This window comes from Melospiza melodia, chromosome 1 (assembly GCF_035770615.1).
Source record: "Melospiza melodia melodia isolate bMelMel2 chromosome 1, bMelMel2.pri, whole genome shotgun sequence".
Taxonomy (NCBI): Eukaryota; Metazoa; Chordata; class Aves; order Passeriformes; family Passerellidae; genus Melospiza; species Melospiza melodia.
Window position 1 is genome coordinate 166814836 of NC_086194.1, and position 19252 is coordinate 166834087.

Genomic DNA, 19252 nt, shown 5'->3' on the forward strand with positions numbered 1-19252 from the left:
GTGCCAGCCCCTCGGGAGAGCGGGGTCGGGGCCAGGCGGTGCTGGTGCCATCGGTGTTGGCCTGTGGCAGCAGCTCCCCCAGCCAGATGAGTCCTGTCTGTCCCCAAGGCGCAGGTGTGTCCCTGTCCTGCTGTAACCCCAGCCCCCGCGAGGGAATGGGGGCGGGAATCGGAAGAGTAAAAGCTACAAAACTCTGGGTGAAGAGAGGATACTTGGATAAGCAAGGTACAAGCTGCACACGCAAGCAGATGAAAACAAGGAATCCATTCTCCGCTTCCCATGAGCTGGCAGGTGTTCAGCCATCTCCAGGAACACAGGATTCCATCACACCTGACTGTGGCTCCAGGAGACCAACGCTTCCACCTGGAAAATCCTCCCCCTTCCTTATTCCTCCCACTCCAGATGTTCACCACTTCCTTCTGCCCCTTATCTTTTCTGCCCCGCATCTCAACCCACGCATTCTTCAAAGCCATGCTCTTCCTATGCTCAGGCTCCATCATTCACAGCCTAAGTGGCGAACAAGATATCTGAAAAATAGGAGGGCTCCAAAAAATACTACCCACAACCACTGCATGCCTTACCATCGGCAACCTCACCCTAATAGGAGCACCACTTCAAGCGGGGTTCTACTCAAAAGACCAAATCGTCAAAAGCCCAAACACATCCTAAGTAAACACCTGAGCCCTTCTCCTAACCCTACTAGCCACATCATTGAGGATGACACCATACATGGGGATGGTTTTAAAATAAAGGAGGAGAAATTTGGATTATATGTTAGGAAGAAATTCTTCTCTGTGTGCTGAGGCACTGGCACAGGTTGCCCAGAGAAGCTGTGGAAGCCCCATCCCTTGGAGTCTGCTCCAGGTCAGGTTGGATGGGGCTCTGAGCAGCCTGGTCTACGGGAAGGCATTCCTGCCCATGGCAGGGGGTATGGAACTAGATGATATTTAAGGTCACTTCCACCCTAAACCCTTCTATGACCTGGTAGCTTTGACCTGTGTTGTTTACTTCATGTATGCTTGAACTGTTAAGACTGCTGTCGTCCAATTTGAAAAATCTTGAATAAAATTTTAGAAGAAACTTTCTCAGACTTCTGAATTTGAAGTTCTTAGAATATTCCTTTTTTATCAGCTGATTAAATGGAGAGTACGGGGAAATTACCATAATGGTATTTATAAATTATTTATTTATAGATGCACTTATATAGTTTGGAGCTCTGAAATAATAGGCCTTGTTTGAAACCCTAAGTAATAGTTCACATAGTTCAGTATAACATTAATTAAAAACGCTGGTGTGTATTTCATTACCACATAAGTGGCAAGTAGCTGGCTGTGGGATCAGGTCTATAAAGAACTGGAAGTGAATTATCCTTTAGATTAATGCCCTGATAGTGGAAAATGGATGTGATTTGCTTTCTTAACTTTTAGGTTATAGTTTAGACTTCACTGGTGTGCTGAGCACTGTGCTAACATAATGTATTTTCTGCCTCTGAGTAGGTTGTAGGTCCTGAAGGTACCAATCCCTTATTCCTGTTCCTGTGTTCAAAGCAATGACCAAAGCTTCCAATGACTGTCTGGGCTAGGAGGCTGCTTGCTGTGATGCCTTGCATGAGGCTGGTACTGAGTATTTATTTAGTTACTCTAGGCAATAGCTAAAGTACTCAACTTGCTGGATAGCCTCCTGCTTGGTCATTTTTCTGGGGAAAGCAGTGAAATGGATAGGAAATAACTAAATCAAAAGTACTTTTTCTCCCATTTGGATGAAGTACAAGGTAAAACTGTAGGTTTAATTCTTTACTGTTCTTTCAGACAATTTTGCTGAACTTTGTATTATTGCACTGGAGTAGTAGTAACTGGCTGGAGCTCAACCCTGTAGCTTGTATTTCAGTAAGTGTTTTAGCTGTGACTTCATTATTTCTAAGTCTGTGCAAATGATGCTAATCCCATAGGTATGTCTTGTCAGCATCTGTATGAAGTATTTTTTGGCTTCTCATTTGGAAAGGTTTCATTGCTGCTATCAAAGCTGAGATTTGAAGCTTTTCTGCAGAGTCATTGGAAAAGAGCTGAGTGGAGGGAATGCAGAAAGCAAATGTAGTTCCTTTATTCAGGTTTGGTACCTTAAATATGGCTGTGCATACTGTTAGTAATGGATGTCAAGCTGTGCTGTAATAAAACAAATGTTAGCATTATTTTTCTTTCATTTTATTGATGACTAATCAGCTCTTTTAGCTGTATCAATAATAGTCAATCAACTTTTAGTAATAATACCTTTTCCCCTTACAGTACTTCGTCCTCAAAACAGCCATCCTTTCATGGGAGAAATTTTACATGTACCTAATTGAAATCCTAACAGAATAGTGAATGCAATTTCAATTTGAGCCACAAGATGAAGAAATAAGAGCAGATGGCCCCTTCAGAAAAATAGATTAAACAGAATAGATATTCCTGGCCAGCTACATAGTTAATCTCATGCTTTTGTCAAGGGGTACTGCCAATACATAGTTATTATGCAAGGATAAAGTAAAGCTGTATGAATTTAGTGATAAAAGCTTTCCTTCGTTCCCAGCTCTTTCTGATAATTCAGTGTAATGTTCGTATTTTTAAAGTTACAGTTAGAGCAAGTATAAGTAGTAATCTATTAAATTAGTTGTGTCTTGCTTTAGAAAGGGATCCTGCAAAAAGAGCAGCTCTGGGAATTTAGTTCCATTTATGATCTATGGAAATTCATGGTAGCATTTCCGGTATTTTCTGACTCTGTGACACACTGATGATCGAGTCTTTAAACCCACATGTCAGATTTGGTAGAGGGATTTGTAAGTGTGTCTCTCCTGTTGGCACGAGGAAGAGTTTCTGTTCCCTGTGGTTAAATGTTCTTTTCAGAGTGGACAGTCAGATTTTTGAGTTCTGTGAAGCACCTTTATTTCTTGGGTGTATGCAAAATAATGCATTCCAGCCTCTTTAGGTGGTTATTCTGTATTTGACTGGACATGGCATTCCTGCACTTGCTCTAAGGTCGAGGGGGAAGTGAGATTTGAGACTTAGTAACACAGGACCTTTTCTCTAGGAAGACTTCAGGTGTGCACAAGTACCCATTGCAACTGATGGAGTTTCTTCCCAAATGCTCTTTTTTCTTTGTTTCTCTCAAGTAGCAAGGAGCAATAGAAGTCTACCCATGAACTGGTTATTGCTGTCTCAGCTGTTCTTTGTCTTTTAGGTACTCCAAATTTCTTAAGCAGTTGTATTTTCTTAAAATTCGTTCTCTTTGTCCTCTGCCACATCTAGAAAATAACTTCATTTTGTACTTTCGGAAAATGGAGCATCAACATTTTATTTCCCATATAAAAGCAATTTAAGCATCACTGAATCAAGAAGTAATGGCACCTCAGGTAGTTTGCGTTGGCACTTTTCTTATTGTTTCTTGGCAGACAGAAGTGATGAAGGAGCAGAAACTTGAATATATGGGGCTGTGAAGGCAGGTGGGGGACAGGCAGGGCAGGTGTCTGGTTAGAAACAGCTTCTGCAGGTTCCCAGCATGAGTGTTAAAAATATGACTGGTTTTGTTTTTGCTGTCTCACCTTGATTGTAGGTGAACTTCCCTGGCTGTGAATTGTTCTACTGCACTTAAAGGTGTCAGCTGTTTTGTGCCTGTGACACTTTGTAGTAGTTGATTTTCAGTGTGTAATCTGTAGAAATGTACTGAAATATGCTGTTTAAACTATTGAATATAGGGATTGGTCCCCTAAGAACACACGTGCTCATCACTGGGAAAAAGCGTTCAGTGAAAGTTTGCATTCTGAAATTAGCTGGATGAAAACTAAAACAGTAACATGTCTGAAGTTGATTTATCAAATAATTGCGTGACATAATTTGGCTGCAGTAAAACTCGGGCATCACATTTTAGATTTCTATATAAACATTTGATTTTAAACTGTCTTTAAAACAAACCATTAAGACAAATGAATTTGCAATGTCTTGACTGCTGAGTAGTTGCACAGAACATGCAGTTTTCCTGATTCTTACAGTTACACCATAACCATGTCTGTTGGAAAGAAACTTAGACCTTTAAAAATACTTTTTACTGAAGAAAGATGCTTTTTGTAAACAAATTTACTAGGTGAAAATATAACTTAACCAGAACTAACTGCTTAGTTACATTTAAGGTAAACATGAAGATAATTTCTTTAGAGAAAGATTTTGAGTCAGAGCTGTTTCTTACCACAAGTAAACCCACACCATAAATGCTACTAAAACAGTAGTGTATTTTAGCTTTGTAAGGTGTTTTTCAGCAAAAGCTTACTGGCATAAGTTGGTAGCTAATTCAGATATTTTAGGTATAAAACATGGTTTGTTTCAGTTTTTCTTAAATTTGGAAAGATGCATAATATTTTATTAGGTCAATGCTAGAAATACTAGTTTAAGGAAAAAAAAAAAACCTCTTTTTTCATAGATGCCATGAAATTTGGAAGATTGCCTTCCTCAAGGAAGGTGCTGCATGGACAGGCACATGGTCCTACAGAGGCCGAGATTTATCTGGAGCTGTAGATGTGGCTGCTTTCCTGCAAAAACTGGTCTGTTGAAAGATCTTTGGTCCTTTCCTTAAGATTTACAGCTGGATTGAGTCCCTAAGATGGGACTTTCAAGTTTTATAACACTTCTAGGGAAGTCTGATCTTGTTCTGCAATTCTGCAAAGTGGTTCAACTAATTTCGTGAAAATAAGTTTAATAGTATAATATTTGGGAAAAAAATTGAATGCGGTAGCAATATGCATTATTCTGTGTAATATATGTCTTCCTACACAGAAAATAATTCAGATTTGCCTGCATTTGAGCACATGGAAGGGATTGTAATTAATGTTACTCCTCAGCTAGTTAATTTTTAACTTGGATGTTTGAAGTTTTTAACATCCAATTTATGTTGAAGCTCATACAAAAAATAACCACGCAAATTTCTTTAAGCTGCGCTTTCCCATACAACAGTAGATATGCAAGCTGCCTTTTCCTGCCAAGTTAAATTACTGCAGCCCAGGACTGTAATGGGTGACAAAAAATAAAAGTAGTGTCTACAATAATTTTGTCAAAAGTGGTTCTTTACCTCTTTTATCTGCTGGCAGTGGAAGTCATGGCCTTCTGAAGGAATCATGAGGTGGTTTGGGTTGGAAGGACCTTAAAGGTCATCTGGTTCCAATCTCCCCTGCCATGGGCAAGGACACCTTCCACAAACAAGGACCAGCTTGTTTAAAGCCCAAAGCCCATCCAACCTGGCTTTGAGGTTAGAGGATTAGGGTTGTGTTAACCTAATCCAGGATGGCGTGTTGGAATTAGCCCCTTCTCTTTTACATGTGCCAACTACAGTCTGTAGGTTTGTTTCCTACATCTGTGGGTAAGAATGCACAAATTCTTTAGGTTGCTTTATGTTGTTACTTTTTTCATAAATATTATGAAAGCATTTTTAAAATTTGTGATTTTTTTGTTGTTTTGCAGAGTAAAATATGCAACTCATCTATTTTATGACCCATGGCATACACCTGTTTTTGTGGTTTTGTGTTCTTTCTATACAAGATTACTTTTTCACAGCACACTTGCACATCAGTTGTTTGTGCTTTAGTAAACAAAGTTTCAGACAAGGAATTTTTCAGGATTCTGAGAAATTTACATCAAAGTAGCAGGAAGCTTGTGTTAAAAATCAGCAATTGGAGAATGTTACAAACAGTAGGTTGAAACAAGAGATTGTACATGAAGGCTACTCCAGTCTATACTGTTTTCAATGGTTCATCTTCTAGAGGCTCTAAGCAGTGATTGCATTCACTTTGAGTTCATTCAATCACTACAAAGCCACAGAATATATAGATGTTTTGTATCAATTCTATAGTAAGATTGAAGTTATACTTGTTGGTAGAGCTGTAGCATCAGTGGGCGTGAGTTTAAGTCATAGCAGTGTCTGGTGCTAACTCTGAATTTCACTGAATTAAATATATAAGAATTATATATATTATATAAGAATATATATATATAAGAAATATATGTATATATAAGAAATATATATATATTATATATATATAATTTAAATATAAGGATTATAAGAATTTAAAAACACTATAGGTACTTGGAATAGCTTTATCTCTGTTCCTTTCCCTAATCTTGTGTGAAATATGGACAGTGACAAGTTTTTATTGGACAGAAAATGCATTTTGGACAATATTGCATTCTGGGAAGCAGTGGGAAGAGCCACATGCTGTGTGCATTTTCAGCCATGGACACTGGAGAAGGAAAACAATGGACTGCTGTACCCTGGGTCTGTCCATATCTGTTTCTCTGGACTGTTTTAGCATTTCTATGATGAATGAATAACATTGATTTCTGCCATGCTTTCAGGTAACAAATCATGGCTTTCTATGTTCCAGTATGTCATGAGAAATAAATCTTGGGCTAGGGTAAGGATTTATTAGAACTGATATTTTTTTTTTTTTAAATACCAAAGATGGAACAAATCTTTCCTCCAAAAAAAAAAAAATTCCAAAACTCTTCAACAAAACAGCAGAAATCTTGCTAAAACTTGCATGAGGGGAAGGATCACCACTTCCACAGTGCTGGCAGTGCTGTTCTGGTGCAGCCCAGGTGCTGGTGGCCTTTGCAAGTGCACCTTCCTGATGGTGCTCCTCGTGTTTGAACTTCAGGTCCTCTTCTGCAAAGCTGCTTGTGGTGTTTGGTTTCCAGGCATGGGGTTCTCTTGTATGGTGTTGTTCCTCCACAGGCACAGGACTTTGCACTTCCCTTTGAGCTGCACAGGACTGCTGCCCATTCCTCCACCTCTTCCAGGCACTCGGAGTGTCATCACAACCCTCTGGTGTTTGGATCACTCCTGGTTTTCTGTTGTGTAAAGCTGCTGGAACTGCACTCTGTGCCATCATCCAGGTCACTGATGATGTTAAAATATCATTGAGCTCACCACTGCTGTCCGGCCCCTGGCTGGCCTGTCTGGGGTGCCCCTGACAGAGTCCTTTGAGCCAGGCAGGTCAGTTTGCACTTTTCAGTCTGCCTCATGTCTCCATCCTGTGCCTCATCAGTCCACATGAGGATGGGGTGTGGGAAGCTTATCAACAGCCCTACTACAGATGGGGTGGACACATCAGCTCTCTCTCATCTCACATTGTTCATAGTGCTGTTTAGTGTGGGTGACTTCCCTGCCATAAATTTGTGCAAATTGCTCTCATCTTGACCTTCTGTGCTTGGAAATGGTTTTCAAGAGCTGTTTACTACATCACCTTCCAAGAGATTAAGGTGAGACATACCTTGCTGTGGTGTCCCAGATCCTCCTCCCTGCTCCTGAAGACAGGACTGCTTTGCCTCAGTTATCGGTGACATTCCCTGATGACCATGACCTTACCAAACAGTGGCCTGTTGATGGCATCAGCCAGATCCCTCAGAATTTGGCCATGTTTCCTGAAACTTCTGATGTAGTGATGGTTTCAAGTAAATTGTGACTTACAGAAGCTGTAAGTTGTGTTTTACTGGTGTTTATCAGTGGGGTATGACACATTCCTGAATTAAGGACTGCCAGAGTGTGAGGCTCTACCCTGGCCTTCTGTCATTGGGATGGAGGCTCTGGCAAGGCTCTAGTTGCTTAAAAATGATTTTTAGAGAAGTAGAAGATAACACTTCTTGGTCTTGCTGATGGCTACATAAATCTTGCATAATGCTAAGTAAACAGCTGTACACTTATTTATGTAAGTATCAGTTATACAAAACACAGGGATGTGTTTTGTTAGCATAGCTATCTTCTAGTATTAAGTATGGTTTGTTTCAATCTGCCGGCAGATTCTCTGCAGACTTTGCCAGTGCCTTAAAGTGTGGTCTTAATAGTGCTCAAGTCTATTTAAGGGTCAACAGCTGGATGTGCTATGGCTACTGCCTCACCTTGGTAATAGTTTAAAATGTGATATTTGCATATGGTGAGCTGCAGGTTGTGTCCATTTTTCAGCTGAGATCTGATTTACACCTTTTCTTGTGAAAGTTGTCAGAGGAGTCACAGAAAGTTTGTAGTACTCTGTAGTGCTATGTACATGATAAGGAAGGAAGATTATAGGCCCTTCTTGATGTCTTACCAAAATGTCAAGTGAAATCTTGTGTAAGAGCGACCTGGCTGTGTTCATATGCTGGAATGAAAAAGGTGAAACAGCTGCTTGTAACGACTCTTGATACAGAATATTAATTTCATTTTGCCTGGGTCCTATGCACATCTTACAAGTTATGTAAGATGCTCTGTACATTGGATTTTATTTTTAAGGTACAGAACAAATGATTTGACTTTTTGTAGTTAGTGAATGCTTGACCTTGCTAATTTAGAAATATTCATGCTTAGAGAAAGATCTGCAGTAGGTAAGTGTACAGTAGGTACAGTGGGTAAATCACAGATTTTAGCATTTTGTTATAAGTTATCTTCACAATGAGATGAATAATTTTCAGTGGAGTAGGTTGAGGATATGGGACTGATGTCTACATCTACATCTTATTTTCTTCCTGAGCAAGACTGATTAAACATCTCTTAATACCTTATACATGATTTTGACACTTCCTACTGTGGTACTTCCTCCCTTACTGCTAATATTAATCAGCTCAAACAGATTTTAGTGGAGTCATTTTTGATGTGAAGGTAATAGGTGTTCATTTAGATTTGAATTGCTTAAATAAAAAAGCACATTCAAAATATTTGTCATATTGGTGACTGCAATGTATTTTCAGAGTAGTGCAGGTAGTAGTACCTAGACTGTAAAATAGAAATTATAATGCCTGTGAATGCAATTTAAATAAAGATTGGTTTGAATCCTTCAACCGGGATATTATTATTAATTTGAGGATTCTGAATGCTGTAGACATCATTCTGGCATGAACTGCTTATTTTATTGTAAATTGAAATTAGATTCATTGTCAGTTGCTTTTACAAAATTAAGGTGGCATATGAAAGACAGTTATTTGGAATTCAGCTATTGTAATAATGAGCATTAGTTGAAACAAATTAGTGTGGTTTTTTTTATGCACAATTCACACTCTTAATGCATTACTTTCTCTGCCAATTCAGAATTAGGACCTATTATGGATGCAAAACTTGCAGTTTTTGAAAGGACTTTTTAAAGGATTAAAATGTTGGCTGAGGAGAATATGAAGTTTTCCGAGGCTCTTAAAGGAATGGGGGTGGGTACATTAATAGAAAAACAGCATTAACAATTGAAAATTCTGTTGCATTTTTTATTTGTGTTTTAGACCCATTCAGGATGAGTTTAAATGTTGCCATTCCACATATATTAGTTTCCTTATTTTAAATACTTTGAAGCTATTTTTGTTTGGTTTTCCCTCTTTCCCTAGTTTTCCCTTTTCTATTTTTTTATGAAGACACACTAATTAGTATTTACTTTGGAAACAGAGGGTAGAAAAAGGGATATTTGTCTAAGCATTTACTCATATCAGCAACTAGACATTGTTTTTCTGGGGTATTGGGATGCCATGTACAGTTGAAATTGGGAAATTCTGCATTTTTTTTTGTGTGTCTACACAGAGAAACTGCTTTGAAGCAAACTGAACTATGCTAGACATGTTTTAAGATGCTCAAAAGTAGGAGGATAAAGTTGCCTCTTCTGTTTAGTGCAGAAATTGGGAAGGTTGTGCAGCTTCTGCTGGCCAAGAGGACAGGGAATGAGCAGTGGGTCTCTTAGAGGCTGTTGTAAGGAAGTCTATGAGGTTTATGTCAGCAAGCTTTTTGGAATGTATTAAAGCCTTGGTGTGGTGATTCTAGTTCACGTTGGTGCTGTGCAGTGCTGTTTCCAGCTCAAAACATGAGAAATATTGGTTGGAGAGGTGCTGATTCAAAGAACTTTGAATCATCCTCTCCTAGGACAGGGATTAAAGGAGTCCAGGGTAAAAGATGTTAAATCTAAAGCACAATCAAGACCATTTTACCACAACAGTAATGAGATTAAGCTCTCATCAGTTTAATCAAACTTAGACTTGTAATTGGGTTCACCATCTTGTGTACTTTGGATTTACAGAAGTCCTGGAAGGCAATTAGTCTCTGTGGGCAATTAGTCAGCATCCAGCACAGCAGATTTCTATGACTTGGCTTCATTGGGAAAGTTTTCATTTTATTCTTTTATAAGAATAGGTATTCTTAAAATATGTCTTCTTGGATAAATGATGGGTTTTGCCACAGTGAAAATTTCCAAATAAACAGTATGGAATGCTGATATTGTCAGTTTTTTGTCCATTAAGGATTTTTTTTCTCTGAAATTCCCCTACAACTGACTTGGAGTCCCCTTTTCCTCTGGGAGCTTGTCTCTTACCAAAGCTTGACTGTGTTTTTTAAAGGGGGTCTTCATAAAATACAAACTACTAAGTTAAGGTCTGTTTTCTGTAGTGCCATCACTTTGATTTGTTTCTGATGTGAAAGCAAAAGGAATCAGGCTGCCAGGGGAAATGGCCATCGAGCTCAGTGTTCTGTCTCCATCAATGGGCAAAAGCAGTGAGCTTTCAAGAGCTAAAAGGACAGGGGAAATATGTAAAGATACTTAGCCTTCAGTTTGACTTAAGAGCTTTCTGAATTGAGGAGGGTGTGACATTTCTAAGTCAACTGTGAAGTTGTGAGAATTCACTGAGAAATGTATTGCTGTTGGGCTATGCTTCAGTAGTTGCACAACATGCTTGATTGAGTCAGTCTAAATTTTGATGTTTCCTTTTCTTAGATACAAGGCAATAAAATTGCCTAAATAAAGCAAAATCTATTGCTTCTATTGTATGATGTTAGTAATTTGCAAACCCACTTGATTTAGGAGTATTTTTAAAGGATAATGTAATTCTTAGAATATTTTCACTTTCAAAAACGTGGAAACTATTTCTAGTGCAATTGCAGTGCAGTTCCATCAATGCCCTGTTCTCTTAAGCTGTGATCATGTGGATATCCTTGAATGAGCCTTGCATTTTTCACATTTTCTTCCATCCAAAGCAGATATATTTGGATATAATGGTGTGCTTGATAAGACATCTGAATGTCAGGAATTAAAGTAGAAAGTTTCTTAAGGATTTGCAGGCAAATTGACCTGGTTCCTGTTTCTCCTGATCTTGTGTAAAGGAAATATTGCCTTAAGGACAACTGCAGTAAACATTTCTGTTTACTTTGAGGTTGACATTAGTTCTTATATCTATGATATTGATTTACTACAGACAAATAGGGCATCACTTTGCTCAGCATTTAATACAAGTATTTATATTGGCTTAGCTGAGGGAGCTGGAATCCTGGATTGTACTTCTGCCCCAGGAAGATTAATTCTAATTGAAGAATAATATGAAACAATTCTACTTCATCATTATCTGATGTATTTACCACTGTTGTTTGGTGAATTAAATGAGGACTAATCATTGCTTAGATCTCCGCTATGATTAAATCTAAAGGAAAAAAAATCCATCCATGCAGTTGTTACTGCATGCAGTTAAATTCCTGTTGCATTAGCTGCATCCTTGGTCTGAGAACATGAGATTTTAATCTCTGGCATTATGGGAAGCTTTAATCACATGTTTATTTACTTTTTTTGATCTAGGAAATGGCATTGCTTCATATAGCAAACCAGTGCAGAATGTAATCTAAGGATTAAGAAAAGGCAAATCTTCCTATCCATTTGACCTTGAAAATCTGATTGGATTTCCTGTGTGATCTGGCATGATTTTTCCCTAATTATCTAAAGCTTGGGGTATGTGAATGATATTTCAAGAGCTGTGCAGATGTGGATAAAATTCCAGTGCTGTGCTGTATTTCATGTTCATCTTAGATTTGAAGTGCAAAGAAATAAAAAACAGTAAAATCGGAGATAAAATGTGATCAGTGGACTGGACTTTGTTCATATAAACCCAAGTCTTTTACAACAGCAATGAAGAGGAAGAAAGTTTTAAATCAGTTTGATTAACATTAGACCATAGCAGGAAAAAATTACTTAATCTTACTTTGTACTGCTTTGGCAATGGGCTATAGCTGTTTGTTAGTAAAGTAATTTGTCTTTAAAACAAACGGGGAAAATTGTGATCCATTTTGCTGAGAGCTGATTTGCAGCCTCTTAATGGGTTTCAGTAGCTTCTTCAAGCAAAAAAGAAGTTGTTTAAACAGTGCAAGTAAAAGAATAAAGGGTTTTTGCTTAAAATGGTCAATAAAGTGTGTAGATACTTGGCTTAGGAAAACTGATTTTTGGAGTAAGTAATGTGTTTCTTTTAATAATTACTTTAGTGACTTGAAGTTCAGTATCTACCAGAGCAAGAAGAGAATGGTCTTTTTTTGTTTTTTATCAGCTCAAAGTAGTCCCATATTATGAACATATTTAGCATTAATCACATTGTTGCAACCAAGTCCTTCAAATACCAATTCAAATAACTTTTCTGAGCTAAAGTGTTTAGGAAATACAATTAGCACTGTATTGATCTCTTAAGGGATTTATGCAGCTGGCTCAGCTGAAGAATGTTACTGAGGTAGAACTCTGTGCTTAACTCTTCAACTGCATTTTAAGTGCATCTGAGGTGTCTGAAACAACTCATTTCCAGGTGCAATATTTTTTGGCAATTTCTAGGAAGTTCCTTAAGCCACTGCTGATTCATAAAGTTGCGATTCTCAATTTCAGGTGGGCAGGGGGATTGCTGTGCATGCCATGCTGTGTATTTGGGGATAACAGCATATGACTCAACATGAGAAAACAAATTTTTAGCATTACCAGTTCATAAAAACTTGGTGGGCTTTGATGCTGAAGGTACTTTTATTTTGTAAGTTTAGATTCTTCAGGAAAAAGTCCTTTACTGTAACAGTGATTACAGTGACTGAAAACTCGTGTCTTACATCAGGCTGGGGTCAGTTGAACTGCCTGGGAGGTCTTGGTGCATTTCTCTGTCACAAAAAAAAAAAAAAAATACAGCAAAATGCATTTATTTAATTTAATATTTAATGAGTTTACCTGTGCTTTTCTGACTTAGAAAAATTTTCGTCCTAACATTTAAAATCAATATTAAATCAAATCATATCAAGTTTTGTTGCAACTGCATTTGCCTCAATCATTACAAATGGATGTATTTTTATTGCAGTTTTAATAATCAGCATTTCATGGTGTAAAATATTTCTAAAGATTAACAAATTTCTGGTCAGTTTTAAGCTTTGAATGTTTATACTAACAGAGTAATACCAACAGCAGCCTTAAAATTTAGTGTTGTGTTTCTACTTGTGTAACATAAAAGCCTCTAAGTACCTAATCTTGTTTTTCAAGAGAAATTAAAAAGCTTTGTCACTGCTGCCCTTGTTATATGAGGAAAGAGCAGTGTTACAGGTATATCTGCATTTGAATGCTGTGACAGTATTATGGTTTTACACCTGAATCTGATCTTTTGAAACTTTGACTTCTAAATGGTACCAGTCACCTGATTCCTGAATGGGAACATCACACTAATCACACTATAAAATTTTAGTCTTAATTTCACCAGGAAATGAGTTCCAAATGAAATTGATGTAACTTTATATTTGTTTAATTTGCCATAATTCCCTATTCGGTAATGTGGCATTTCCAAATTTCCATTTTTACCTAAATTTGGAATATTGAAATATTCTTGAATATTGAATTGTCGGTTTCTCGGCTGTTTAGGTGTCCTGGAAAGGCCCAGGGTGGCCTTGGACAGCCTGGCGCTTCAAAGGACGAGAAGAGACTTCTGATCTTTTCTCGGTCTCGGTGTTTATTAATTGTTTATCTAAAAGATTTTCTCTCGGCCCAACAGAGGTCTGCACAGCAGCCAGCCATGGGCACACTGAGAGCCCCCGGGGCGGTCACTTATCTTTATACCCGAAGTTACGGAAACAATATTTATAATTTTTCCCCAATACCTTCTACCCTTATTAACTGGTGCATTTCTAGTAAAGACCAATCCCAAAGTGCCACCATCACCACAGAAGATGGAGGCCAAGAAGAAGAAGGACAGGACACGCCCCAATTCCTCCATCTTATTTCTTTAGACCCCTCTGTACAGAAATCCTAAACTCTGTGTTTTATACTCTAATTAACTTATCTCTTCACCATTCACCCAGTAAAATCCTCCCATCCTCATACAGGTGTCACCTCCTGTGTAGGATCAAAGTCCAGCCACCAGACACTTCTGGCAACATCTCAGGACTCCCGAGCCCCCCAAGGGTGGTCTCGGCCACTCTGCACCTCCATCCTGAGGTGCTGAGATCCCACATTGAATATTCTTCAGTTGTTGTTAGCTGGGGGGATAATGGTGCCGGAGACTTTTTTTTTTTATTGAGCATGATGTAACAAAGGACATGCTGGAGTAAGCTTGCTTTGATAGGGCTTCTCCAGAATTTTTACATTGCTACAATCCATAGGAATCAAAACTTCATAGAGACTTGACAAGAAGTTTTAAAAGTACAGCTGGGGAATTCTTTTCCTTCAAGAAGCCTTCAGATAGTCTGAGGTAGGCTTGACTTCCTTAGTTTTCAGGACTGAACAGTAACTTGGATAAATTGTTTATTTCCTGTTTTGTGTTAGTGAAGTTAAAGCTTGCATGGAAGATAAGTCTCAGTTATTAAAAAAGACGTTGGCATCTTAATTCTGTAGTGGTAAATTGAAATGGACTGGTATTATAAAACAAATCTGCTAATAACGCATGGATTTTTTCCATAGTTAGAAATTTGTTGGTTTATTCTGCTTTTCATTGGACCTAATTTCAAACCAGACTGTCTTTGAAGGTGTACTAAAGGCTGGTTTCTCCTGTATTTTTGATTGGATTCTTCGTGTTCAGGTTTTCATTACAGTCTCCTCTCAGCCTAATATCACATTCCCAGTAGAGAAACTGCAGGGTCTTGATGAATGTCTTTAATTTCTAGTGGTCCAGTAGAGTAGAAGGGTGTTTCTGTTGTAACAGATGAACTGTGGAGATGCTTGTGGAGGACAAGTGCTAGATTCCCACGGGAGAGCTTCTCTGGCACTTGTGAAATGGGTTGGGTTTTGGTGTGTGCTAGCATCTTCAATGCTGCAGCATGATGGACCCAGTCCACAAAACTGCTTCACTTCATCTCCCTGTGTGCTCCTCATGAATCCTCTCTAATGAAATGAAATCTGCGGCTTTTCATTAGCACACTGGAGAGTCAATATTTGGAGAAAAGTATAATCAAGAGTCAGTTTTGTGTGTATCTCTGGAATGAATTGAGTCATGCAAGCCAGGGTTTGAACTTGTAAATCCCATTCCTAATAATGTCATTGTTGGTATAACACTAATCTCGGATTTTTGGGTATGATCTATGTGCCTCAATTACATTTCTGAAATTCTAAAAGATTAACTTGACATTTGTTCCTCAGTCCGCTGTAGAAAGCCACCATTAAAACTGATTCTTTATTTATAGTAGAGGAAGAAAATTGTTGAATATTAAACTATGCTATGTTTTTTAATTTATACATGCTCAAAGGTATTTAGGAATAGTTTTCACTAATTGAGCCATATAAAAAATGTATCCTAAGTGTTAAATGAGTACACTATTTGCAATGCTAATTCAAGGTGCTGATATAAACATGAATATACAAAAAAGGGAAACATGCTTTATCCTGTTGGCCTTGTATAACCAATTACATGTATTGATTACACAATATGTCATAAGTATGCCCTACAGTATTAGCTTTGAAATGTATTTATACTGAATATGAAGATTCTTGGCTTTGTTGCATTAAACTAAATTGTTGCATTAAACTAAAAAAATAACTTTTTTCTTTAACAGAAATTGAAAAATTCCAAAAAGGGGAAGGAAAGGAAGAAGAAAAGTATATTGATGTAGTCATCAATAAGAATATGAAGTTGGGACAAAAAGTTCTGATTCCAGTAAAACAATTCCCTAAGGTAAGCCCAGTTTTCATTCTTGATAAATATTAGTTCTTATAAAAGATATTTCACTAGTATCTTAACTATTTTTTAATGTAACATTTGAAACTATTACCTTACTTCTACTAAGGTAGAAGTGATTCTACCTTAGAGCTCCTACATTCTTTAATTGTTGGAATAAATGTGCAGGAAAGGGGTGGTAGTCACATACTATTTTATGTTGAGAGCAATAATTGAGCCATGTTTTTGGGACAGCAAGATCCTCTTCTTCTGAATATCAAGAGGAAAAACAAGTTTTGAAGTTGAATCTGATGCCAGACTTTGAAACTTTCTTATTGTAGCTGGAAGTGCAGCTTAAAATGCACCATTAAGGAACTAATTGTGAAAATTTTCTTCTCATCCTCTTAAGTTTCAGCCATTGTTATTCTTGAATGAATTATAGCTTGACTGCTAAATTATGCAGTCTGTTCTGGAGGGGTAGAGACTGCTTCGTTAATATCTTTGCCCACCATGAATTCTTAACACTTCTTTACTGCCAAGTATTATCCTGCACTAAAATATTGCTGCCTGGAAGCATTTATGCAACATTCAGTAGGCTGTGGAACTTTATTATTTTGGTGCTGCTTAGAATTTTAAGGTTAATGTTATGACAATCAGATTAGCATTTTTTTTTAATTTGTTTGAAATGGCTTTTTCTTCCTACTAGAAATTTCAAGACTATCTGTTCATGGAGGGGAAAAAAGTCACCATTCCTCCCTTCTGTTTAGGAAAACCTTTTAATTGTTTTTTTTTTTTTTTTTTCTGCACAGTATCAGTGTTTTTCTCACAGGCCTGTGCAGGATAACTTGCAGGGATTTCTTTCCTGCTGTTCAAAATTTCATTAAAAATTCTTTGAGTGAGTGCAAGGCTGCACATCATGTGGGCACCTCTTTGGAACTCTGACTTAAGTCATCTTTATGGCTAAGTAGAGCTATAAATGAGCGTGCAGAAACATGAGGATGGGAAGGTGAAATACATGAACCCCTTATTCCATGGTCAGTGTTTGCAAACAGGATGTTTTTCTTCTAAATGTTGAGATGTAGATACTTGAGCTCAGGGGCAACAAACGCAAACTGGCCATTAAAAAGGGAAACGCTGCCTGCTGAAAGATACTTCTGCTTCTTTATCTAGTGTCAACTTTCCTTATAGGACTAAACACTGAAATTATTTAGGATAGCTAGTAGGAAAACCTTTGCCATATTTTGAATGGCTAGAGATGCTCTGCTGTTTGATTCTGAGCCATAAAGACACTGAGCTGGAATAAAGCCTGCTGTGTGCTATGGAAAGAACCCTGAACTTATATCCAGGCAGGTCCAGAGGTGCAAAATAAAGCAGCTGTGCAGAACAGGACATGTCATGAGAGTTCCTGCATCTCTAGTAGGACTACTCCACAGAAAGGAAAATATTTCTATTCACATAAATCTCTCTTCTGCCTGAGTGAATAAAATCCTAGATACTTAATATTTAAGAATAATTTCACCCCAATATTTGGGAGTTCAATTTCTCTCAGAAATTTCCATTTTATTGCATGTAAATGGATATTTGATGAAGGTTGCTCATTAAAGATTCTGTAGAGTCAAAATGAACTAAAATTTCTCGCTGTATAGGGAGTATCAGTTCAGAATTATGATAGGTACTCCTGATACCTCTGAAAAGCACCTGCCCTAAACCACAGCAAGTCACTGCAATTTGCTGTCACTTGGTATTAGAACCAGACTTGTGGTTTTATTTTTGAGATTGAATAAATTATGATACATTGTATGAAATTACATAACTTCAACATGGCAAACTAAGAATCTTATCCTGGCATGCTGTAGTCTGCAGTAAGTGACATGAGTTTTAGATGCCTGAACATGGGAGAACAAAATCTTTTTGCATCAATAAACTTTTGAAGTGCTAATCCTATTTCTATTTTATGTGTTCAGAGGAGGGATCAGAAGTTAGAGATGCTTTGTCAAGATTTGTGTGATGGATATGGGGTTGTTTCAATCATCCTGGTTCCCCTGAACTCTATGTAGAGTGCATGTGTTGGATATTTATCCATGTTGGCTGATTGGTGACAGCCAAGGTGGCTTCACTAAGGACAAGCTCTGTGTGACAAAACTGGTAAACTCCTTTGACAGGGTTGGTAGATAATTATTCCTTGGTTTACATTTGCCAGGGATGATTCTGGGAAAGAAAGATGCCTCTGCTGTTTGTTTATATTGATATTTAATTAATCGTATCATAATTTTTTGTTATAAAAGACGTCTGTGAACCAAAACAACCCATCAGTGCCCTGCCCCCAAGCAAGACAACTTGCTAGACCTGAAATGTGTATTACATTGCCTTTTCCTTCTTTAAAACTTTTCTGTAACTCTGATTCCTTGAATAAATCATAATAGCCTCAGCACAGGTCAGGCAGTGCAGGCTCTGATGAGATCAGCCTGGCATGGTAATTCCTGCTCACATTTCCTGTCCTGTCACATCCATTCTCATGAGCCCATGGCTGGGTCCTGTGCAATTACCTCTGACAGCCCTGCAAGGTGACAGGTTAAGTGCAGCAGAAGCTCTTCAACTAAAGTGCAGAGCAGCTGGGTTTCTGTTGGAAAAGAAACTGGCAGACCTCACATTCAAAAGTGTGTATTGCACTTTTTTGGGCATATTTGCTCACCCCTGAAAAATGATGAGGATTTGATCTTTTGCTTAGTGTACAAATAGTTGAGTGTTCCTGGTGATGTGGTTGATTGGCCTCCTGCCTGAGAGCTCTTGGTTCTTTCTGTGATGCTCTGTAATTAAATACTTTAGCTGGGAACCTTTGTCTTACTCAACCCTTGGCAGTGTTAGTTAACATGCTTAATCTAATGCTACAGATAGTTGGTCTAAATGGGATTTTTTCATACCTGGGCCTTGATAGAAGGTGATGGAATAACCAAGACAACCTGAATTTTGTCTGTGCTATGAAATAACTCAAGATGGTTAGTCCCAGGAGTTATGTTCAGTTTCTCCTTGATGCTGAATTATTAGTTGAATAAATTTCCTTGTGTTATTTACAGACTCCTGTAAAAAAAGTCCCTGATTTAATATGTCTTGATATGGTGACAGATAGCTGGTTTTACCTGGTAAGACAAAACCTTATGGAAGCTCCTTTATAGATTATAGGCCCAGTCATATCTTTTCAAAATGTGGTTGTGCAGGGTCTTAGAGTTTTTTGGTTTGGTTCAGCTCTGCAGATGCCTCCAAGAGGCCTGAAGAGCTGTGATACAGAAATTAATCTGAGGTATTTAGGGGAAGCTTGAATAAGCTTTGGTAATGCTGTCTGCAGTCCTGTTGTAACTGGGACATCTACAAGTAAGGAT

At 37.9% G+C, this 19252-nt stretch overlaps 1 protein-coding gene across 2 annotated transcripts in view; it reads left to right on the plus strand.

Moving 5' to 3' along the window:
• Nucleotides 1-19252, plus strand: part of KHDRBS3 (KH RNA binding domain containing, signal transduction associated 3) — a 91129-nt gene that overhangs the window by 11434 nt on the left and 60443 nt on the right. For both annotated transcript variants that reach the window (XR_010030330.1, XM_063174555.1), the window contains exon 2: nt 15775-15893. Coding sequence is in view for 1 of the 2 variants with exons in the window: in XM_063174555.1 (XP_063030625.1) it covers nt 15775-15893 (119 nt within the window). In the remaining variant the exon portion in view is untranslated. The remainder of the gene's footprint in view (nt 1-15774; nt 15894-19252) is intronic.